The sequence below is a fragment of the Artemia sp. Qi Xiang Cuo genome, chromosome 12 (assembly GCF_049724085.1).
Source record: "Artemia sp. Qi Xiang Cuo chromosome 12, ASM4972408v1, whole genome shotgun sequence".
In the NCBI taxonomy this organism is placed as follows: Eukaryota; Metazoa; Arthropoda; class Branchiopoda; order Anostraca; family Artemiidae; genus Artemia; species Artemia sp. Qi Xiang Cuo.
The window spans coordinates 47,321,972-47,331,508 of NC_142805.1; the positions used below are offsets into that span (position 1 = coordinate 47,321,972).

At 36.9% G+C, this 9,537-nt stretch overlaps 1 protein-coding gene across 1 annotated transcript; it reads right to left on the bottom strand.

Moving 5' to 3' along the window:
* Nucleotides 1-8,478: 8,478 nt before the first annotated feature.
* On the bottom strand, nt 8,479-9,003 carry LOC148946200 (uncharacterized). The gene has a single exon (XM_089097632.1). The coding sequence runs from the start codon at nt 9,001-9,003 to the stop codon at nt 8,479-8,481; it is 525 nt and encodes a 174-aa protein (XP_088953758.1).
* Between the last annotated feature and the right edge of the window lie 534 nt (nt 9,004-9,537).

Sequence of the window (9,537 nt, forward strand, 5' to 3'; positions counted from 1 at the left end):
TTTTAATCTGTTTATCCTAGCGTGTTAGGCTTATATCGATCTGATGCTAGTGTAATTCGAATGTGTTCTGGAAAGAAAACATTTCTGTAACTTAAACAACTTATTCCAGCTATTTATATGTTTGTTTCTTTTATTCTTAATTTAGTATTTCTTGTTAAGAATTAATTAAAAAAACTTTTTCCACAAAATAAGTTTTTCAAAAAAAGTAAATAATTTCATTAAACCAAAAATGAAAAAAAAGAATCAAATAATCTACCAAGCCTACAACTACCACAAATCAGTATCAATAAATAAATGAAACCCAAAACAAACTGGAATTAAAATAAATAATAGAGTCAAACTCAAAACGAGCAGAAATCAATATGAGGAGGGTTCTAAAACCCTATACTTTCTAAGAGTCAGAATATAATTTGTACTTTATTGAAAAAATTCAAATGAATTTACTGAAAAAAAATGTCCATTGTCAGTTCAGTGTATATACGCTCATATTTATTCCTTAAAATTTTAACTAGTTTTTGATTTCCTAAAGTTGCAAAAATGAAAACATTTAAAAGAACTTTTCTGTAAAGTTTGAATTTTTTCACAGCCTGAGGGCTGTGGGAGGGTTGTCATCCTCATAGACCTAATTTTCAGAATTTTCAACTACCTTGTAAAAATGGCTATTTCGAAATTTTGAATTGGATGTGTTTGGGGAAATGGTGGGTGTGACAGGGGGGTTAGATACCCTCCAATTACTCTGTACTATTAAAAAGTGCACTAGCTCTTTCAATTTCTAATTGAATGAGCTCTTTTTGAAGCTTCCACGACAATCCTTTCTATGAAAATTTTATATGCCGCCAGGGAGTAACTTACAACCCTAACCCATATGGCTGTCGAAAGGGGCATTGCCATCCTCAAAAACCTTATTTCCAGAACTTTCAACTACGTTGGTCAAAATGGCCATCTCAAAATTTTGACAGGTTGTGTTTGGGGAAATGGTGGACATGAGAAGGGGGTTGGTTTCAATCCAATCAATTTTGACTTTTAAAAAGGGCACTAGCCCTTTCACTTTCCAATTAAATGAGCCCTTTTTGATGTTTCTGCGACAACATTATCTATAAAAATTTATTCCCTCCAGGGCATAACTTACAACCCTTGCCCTGAGAGGCGTGGGGGGTTTGTCAGCCTTAAAGACATAATTTCCAGAACTTTCAACAATATTGAATAAAATGGCTATCTCAAAATTTTGATCGGATATGTATGGGGAAACGGTGGGCGTGATAGGGAGGTTAGTTGCCCTCCAAACACTTTTGAGTATTAAAAACAGCACTAGCCCTTCTAATATTCAATCGAATGAGCCTTTTTTGAAGTTTCTTTGACAACACTTTATATAAACACCTTATATACCCGCAGGGCAGAACTTACAACCCTTACCCTAGGGGTTATGAGGGGTTGTCATCCCAAAAGACCTAATTTCATTGACTTTAAACTACGTTGAACTAAATGGCTATCTCAAAATTTGATTGGATGTGTTTGGGGAAATGGTGGGTGTGGGAGGGGGGTTAGTTGCCCTCCAATCACTTTTGACTATTAAAAAGGGCACTAGCCCTTTCAATTTCGAATCGAATGAGCCCTTTTTGAAGGTTTTACAACAACGCTTTCTATAAAAACCTTATAATCCCCCAGGGCGTAACCCTGAGGGCGTAAGCCCCCAGGGCGCAACCCTTTCCCTGAGGGAAGTAGGGGCGGGGTTATCCTTCTCAAAGACCTAAGTTCCAGAACCTTCAACTACGTTGAACAAAAGGGCTATCTCAAAATTTAGATAGGATATGTTTGGGGAAATGGTGGGCGTGAGACGGGGGTTAGTTGCCCTCCAATCAGTTTTAACTATTAAAAAGGGCACTAGGCCTTTCAATTTCCAACTGATTGAGCCGTTTTTGAAGTTTCTACGACAACACTATCTATAAAATATTATTAGTCCCAATGCCCCAAACGTGCATTAATGCACAAGGAATTGTGTTAAATGTATTTTCATATTTTTTTTTACAAATTAGAACCCATATTGAACTTGAACAATCACTTTCAACCATTAAAAGGGGCACTAGCCCTTTCAATATCCAATCAAACGAGTACTTTTTGAAGTTTTTACGACAACGCTTTCTATAAAAACCTTACATGCCCCCAGGGCTAAACTAACAGCCCTTACCCTGAGGGCTATGGGGGGGGGGGGGTTGTCATCCTCAAAGACCTAATTTCAAGAACTTTTAACTACGTTGAACAAAATAGCTATCTCAAAATTTTGATTGGATGAGTTTGGGGAAAAGTGTAGGCGTGAGACGGGGGTTCGTTGCCGTCCAATCACTTTCAACCGTTAAAAAGGGCACTAGCCCTTTGAATTCCAATCGAATGAGCCCTTTTTGAAGTTTCTACGACAATGATTTCTATAAAAAATTTATATGCCCCCAGTTCATAACTTACAACCCTTGCCCTGAGGGCTGTGGGGGGGTTGTCATCCTCAAATACCTAATTTCCAGAGCTTTTTAGTACGTTGAACAAAATGGCTATCTCCAAATTTTGCTTGGATGTGTTTGGGGAAATGGTGGGCTAGAGAGGGAGGTTTGTTGCCCTCCAACCACTTTTGACTATGAAAAAGGGCACCAGCCCTTTGAATTTTCAATGGAATGAGGCCTTTTTGAAGTTTCTACGACAATATGTTTTATAAAAAACTTATATGTCCCCAAGGCATAACTTAGAAGCCTTGCTGTGAAGGCTGTTGGGGGGGGGGGGGTGTCATCCTATAAGACATATTTTCCAGAACTTTCAACTACGTTGAATAAAACGGCTATATCAAAATTTTGATTGGATGTGTTTGGGGATATGGTGGGCGTGGAAGAGGTGTAAGTTGTCTTCCAATCACTTTAGACTATTAAAACGGGGCCCTTTTCGAAGTTTCTACGACAACCTCTTTGATACGAAGTGCCCTGATCTAAACAAAGAAAGAAACAAAAATATAATACATTGTGCAAACATCGTTCTTTACTTAGGCAGCGCTATTGCGCTGCCTAATTAAAGAACGCACATTTAGCACATTTTTTATGCTAATGTTGCCTTACTTTTGAATATATCAAATAATTCGAGCTCACAAATCCTGTTGAAGGGGCGACCTCTGCTTATAGTAACCAAAATTGTAAGTAACTGAGATTTTATATAAATTCATAAACTAAAAAAAAAATCCGGTTGCACAATGTCGCCAAGAATCCAAAATTCAATTAGTTTCAAAATACCTTTTAAAAGTACTCGACGCTTGGAAATTTTCATAATTTTTCAAAAGCGGACAAAAACAAGGAGCAACTTTGATAAGAATTGTGCTGTCTATTTCAGCGCATCCAAGAGACCTATACCAGAGGTTTCAAGTTTATATATGCAAAAACACAAAACGTCAGACTTTTTCGAAGATGACCTTTTTTTTGTCAGGGGTTAATATAACGAGTTATTGGTCGTAAAACATCGAAGGGGCTCATTCTAAGGGGAACTAAGCGTTATATTACCTTGGTAAATAACAATATTTTCTTTCACCAGAAACTTTCGATTTCTGCCATCTTGTGTGGCTTGCCAAAAGGTTGCTCCAAAAAGGACCAATATGTAACCAAACAAACATTCTGAGTTTGGCAATCGGTTTAAAACTTTGGAAAATCTTTCGATATAAAGCTTTCGACAACTTTTGATATACCTACAGAGGGCAAACGGTGCACGGGGACACATTCATGGTAAAATTAAGTAGACTCTAAGATTTTTGAGCGGCTGTTGTGGAAAGCCTTTATGCAGCAGTACTAACGCTTAAACTATTCCGTTGTAGCAATATACTTCAAGAGAGAAAGCAGAGGATGTCTCAAAGCTTATAACTCTTAGTTTTGGGGCCAAATTCACTTAAAATTTTGATAAGTTTTACCGTTATAAGCTTTACCTTTGATACGCTTTACCGTAAAATCTTGCGTAGAAGAATCTTGAATGAATTTCTGTAATAGATTAAGTATACAGTAAATACATGGTCCTAATCCCTACAAAGGCCATTGTTATTCTTATTCACAGAAATTTCACCCTAATGAGAGGTTTTAAGTATTTTCTCCCCATAGAATTCCCCCTTTATGAAAAATTGTTCAACCTAAAAGAGAGTATTACAAATAAAATAATGCAGAAAAGAAGGAATTTGGGACTATTCTATCTATATTCCATAATTTTTGGCAGAATTTATGGTGGAAATAATAAAATAATTGTCAACGTAAATATTAAAAAACACCGGATTGACTTAGCATTTTATTTTATTTTAAAAAAGAAGAAGATAGTGAACCGGAAGAAGAAAATGAGTGGATGTCTGAAAGCTATAAACTTTAATTTTCTGGGCCAAATTCTCCGTGTCTTCGTGAGTGGTCCTCAAGATTAAAACAGAGGAGACTTTACCACACCCTTAATTTGAAAGTATATATTTGGACATAGTGTGAAATATAACAACTATTGGGAAAGTAGCTATTCCTCTTGTGCCGAAGAATGCGTTTTACATTTTCAAACAGTTCGTGGTAACCTGTAAGTAAGGAGCCAACCGGCTCAATTGTAACCGAAACTCTAGGAAACAGGTTTTTAATACCAATAGATACATCAAAAAAATCAGATTTCAATGCTGATTTCAAATATATAATTTTCATCAAGTTTAGTGCTACCAATCAAAAGTTACGCGCCTGAGAAAATTTGGCTGATTTTCATAAAAAGGGGGAAAGACCCCCTAAAAGTTATATAGAACCTTAATGAAAATCACACCATCCTATTCAGTGTATCAAAGAACCCTACTGTAGAGGTTTCAAGCTCCTATCTACAAAAATGTGGAATTTTGCATTTTTTGCCAGAAGAAAGATCACAGATGCGTGTTTATTTGTTTTATGTTTGTTTTTTTTTGTTTTTTTTTCCCCCAGGGGTGATCGTATCGACCCAGTGGTCCTAGAATATCGTGGGAGGAATCATTGGAACGGAAATTAAAAGTTCTAGTGCCCTTTTTAAGCGACAAAAAAAATGGAGGGCAACTAGGCCCCCTCCCACGCTTGTTTTTTTTCCCAAAGTCACCCGATCAAAATTTTGAGATAGCCATTTTGTTCAGCATGGTCGAAAATATGATAAATATGTCTTTTAGGATGACTTAATCCCCCGAAGTCCCCAGGGGGAGGGCTAAAAGTTATGAACTTTACCCAATGTTAACATATAGTATTGGTTATTGGGAAGTATACAGAAGTTTTCAGGAGGTTTTTTTCTGGTAGTGGGAGGGAAGGGTGGGTCGGGAGTTATGTTGGAGGATCTGTCCATGAAGGAAGTTTTCATGGGGGATGGGAAATTGCCATGAAGGGGGTGCCGGACTTGCCAGCATTATTTATTGGTTATTGGGAAGTATACAGACATTTTCAGGAAGGATTTTTTTCTGGAGGGGGGGGGGGCTAGAGGAGGGGGTTACTCTGGAGAATATTTCCGTGGAGGATGTTTATTTGGGGTAAGGTACATTTCTATGAAGGGGGCGCCGGAGTTCCAAGCATTATTTAAAAAACGATCAGAAATTAAATAAAAAAAACAAGTTTTTTCAACTGAAAGTAAGAAGCAACATTAGAACTTAAAACGAACAGAAATTATAACATATGTGAGGGGGTTCTCCCCCAAGTCAATACCTCACTCTTTACGCTACAGTTTTTTTAGTGCTTTCAAAAGAGCTATCTATTCTAATTAAACGGCCTTTGTGATTCAGGGGTTTTTGAATCAAATTTTTTTTAACTTTTAACGTAAAGAGCGTGTTATTGACTAAGGGGAGAACCCCCTCATATACGTAATAAAAAAAAAAACAATGAAAAAACAAGCGATACGGCTCAATAGTAATCGAAACTTTTAAAAACGGAATTTTGATGTCAATAAATGTATCAAAAGAATGTGTTTATAAAGCTGATTCTAAATATATAAATTATATTAAGTTTAGTATTACTCATCAAAGGCTACGAGCCTGGGAAAATTTACTCGATTTTTTAAAGAGGGGGGAAACATCCCCTACAAGTGAAAGAATTTTAATGAAAATCACACCGTCAGATTCAGCGTATCAGAAAACCCTATTACATAGGTTTCAAGCTCATATCTGCAAAAATCTGTAACTTTTTATTTTTTGCCAGAAGAAAAATATACGAATATAGAAGTTAGTTACGTAAGTCAATTTGTAAAGACATTCATTTAGCAAAAGAAAAGTAAAATTTATGCAAATTTTTTTTACTTATTCAATGACGTTGAGCCAAAATAAAAGCTGCATTAAATAAAAAACGATCAGAAATTAAATTAAAAAAAACAAGTTTTTAAAACTGAAAGTAAGGAGCGACATTAAAACTTAAGACGAACAGTAATTATTCTGTATATAAAGGGGCTGTCCCCTCCTTAAGGCCTCGCTCTTTACGCAAAAGTTTGACTCTGTCTCACAACTTTATTCTTTTAAACAATAAAAAACTTTAGCGTAAAGAGCGAGGCTTTGAGGAGGGGACAGTCCCTTTCATATACGGAATAATTTCTGTTCGTTTTAAGTTTTAATGTCGCTCCTTACTTTCAGTTTAAAAAAACTTTTTTTTTTTATTTAATCGCAGAAAAGAATAGTGTTAAAGGAAAGATTGTATGTATGCTCGTATACTTACCTGTAAAGTGGTAAATATCCAATTGAACCCCCCCCCCCCCGTGTCACCTTAAAACACTTAAACATAACATCCTGAAAAAGTGCTTTTTAAAATTTCAGAGCATCCTCCGACCTCTCCCTCCCCCCCCCCCTTCGCCCCAAGAAACATCGGAAGGCAGGCTTTTTCAGGCGCGATTTTTATTTTGAAGTAGTATTATGCAAATATATGCAAATAATTATGTAAGTCATTCTTATATTACGGGTAAAGAGAGAGAGAGAGAGAGAGAGAGAGAGAGAGAGAGAGAGAGAGAGAGAGAGAGAGAGAGAGAGAGAGAGAGAGAGAGAGAGAGAGAGAGAGAGAGAGAGAGAGAGAGAGAGAGAATGATCTGGGCCAAGTGAAACCAAACCGAAGAAAAAGCAACTTAAATAGCATAAAAAAAATATAATTTCATGTGGCTTGTGGATATTATTTCAAACAATGTTAGAAAAGATGGAAAATGTTTTCAAAGCAGATGCAGTCTATTTAAAATTGCGCCATGAGATTTAACACGTTTGAGAACCGTGAAACAAAGATTTAAATTCTTATTTAATGAAATACAAAATTTTGTACTTTTTCTGGTAAGTCCTCGGATTACTTGACTTCGTTCCGTTGATCATCGTATCGAACCGGTACTCAGAAAATACCAGGAAATGTCTCATCCTAACTGAGATTTGAAGTTTTATTGCTTTCTTTAAGGAGTAAAAGAGATCACATGAATGAATGCATGAACGAAGAACGTCTCAAAGAGCTTGTAGAGTGCCATACTGTGAGAGGAAGAAAATCATAAAGTCAATTTTCTTGATATACAAGATTTTTGATATACATAAAGAAAATGTAATATAAAGGTCCCCTTTATACATAAAGGGGACCTATTGTAGCGCTTTGCGGGACACCTATAAATGGGACCACCCAATCTTTTGCATCATCTATTGAAGTTGATTCATCTATCGACTTCATCTATTCAAAACTATTAAATCTATAGAGGCACTTCTAATAGCACTTTAACAAATCATAGAAGATAAAATAGCTCAATTTTCCGTAATCTCAAACAGAAACTGCTTATAAGGTAGATGACCCCAATTATAGACCATGAGAAAACGCTTATTTTTTGAGGCTGTAAATTTTCTGTTTACCAGAAAATTTTATTAAAAAAAATAATAATATACTTTAGTTGATGTATTATGGCGTATATCGATGAGTTCCTCGTGTTAGAGAACTTTCAGCAAAAGTCCCAGCAAAAATTTTCCGTATCGGTAATAAGTGCTCCGTATTTTTCGACGTTCGGTGAGAGACAAAATTTCCCACAAGGGTGATATATACAAAATTATGGGAGAGACAACGGCATCGTAAAGTTTTGAAATAATAAAACGATTGAATGACCTCTGGCATTTGACTGTTTTTCCACAAGCCGATCGAATAGATCTACAGATTGAATCGGTCAACAGGCCTCTAGTGGATCTAAGCGTCTGGCCATAAGTAATGCCAAGGTATTTCAGAGACTGTGGCTGCTGGATTCTAATACTACTGATGACGAGATTAACATCTGGCAAATTAGCACCGTTAAAAACAATAAATTCCATTTTTTTCAATATTGACCCGTAGTCTTATTCTTCTGTATAAGGTCACTAGGAGGTGAAGACTCTCTTGTAAACCCCTTAGTGTGCTACTTGGGAGCAACAAATCGTCTGCATATGAAATAAAACTGAGATCCAGGGCCACTATAAAAACGGCCCTCGAATGAGTCTAGTTACGGAATAAATTGCAGAATTGAACATGATGGGGCTTAGAGCAGACCCTTGTCGAACTCCCTTAGAAAGCTTAATGGGTTTAGAAAGCTTTTTCCTATGGTGTCAAGCGATTTTTTCCCATCCCAACACAAGACGAGTGCGCGTCTAGGAGTATCAATCATTGAGAGTGGACAGCTAAGGATAATGTTGGTATCTTCGCCTGAATCTAAGAGGCAGCACAGTGCTTGCGAGTGGACAGTAGAGTCGAACACCGCAGTAGTGTCGACGCTGCAGAAAACAGTGGATTTTTTGACCAGAGATGAATTTGTTATTATTCCCATTATTAGCCTATGTGCGTGTCCACAGCCCAATCCATATCTGAATCCAAGCTGTTTGTCTCCCATTAGAGCATGTGAAATAATATAAGGCTGCAGTACTTTTTCAAAAACTTCGCTAATAGCCGACAAAACTGTGATTGGCCTGTAGCTTTTGCAAAGCAGTGGGCCTTTATTCCTCTTCAGAGTAGTTGATGTGCAGCCACCGTGAAATTTGGTAGGTTTGGGTTCCTGCTCAATGCACATTTGGAAAAGTTAGGCTAAATACTCATAAAGAAGTTCTGTGCTATGCTCTAAGTGTCCCGGAGTGATCCCATCGAGCCCCGGAGACTATTTCTTTTCAATATTTTTACAATTGTTTCAATATGCCATTTATAAATAATGACCGCAGTGCGGCGGAGTTTCAAGCTAACTGTATGTCTTTCTAGCTAGACCTGAAAGTGGAGTCCAGCTCACTGGGTGGTGGCGCGAACATATGCTTGTAATAACTTACCCAACTTTCATCGGAAATGGGACTTAGCACATCATTGTCAGCCCTGATTGATTGGAATTGCCTCCAAGGATGTTTGGGTCATTTTTACATTTACTTGACAGCTTCTCCACTTGTTGTGCTTTTATTTTCTCAACAGTACGGTTGAATTCTTTTTTGGCATAGCAAAATTCGATATATGCCCATTATTATCTAAGCAGTTATTGAGTCAGAAGTTGATTCATCAGATGATTGAGAAGTTGAATCATCTATACACTTCAGCTATTCTTCTATTCAGAACCTATTAAAGT

What these genes read in the sequence shown, in the direction of transcription:
- LOC148946200 (XM_089097632.1), bottom strand. Translation starts at nt 9,003, where the DNA reads ATGTGCATTGAGCAGGAACCCAAACCTACCAAATTTCACGGTGGCTGC.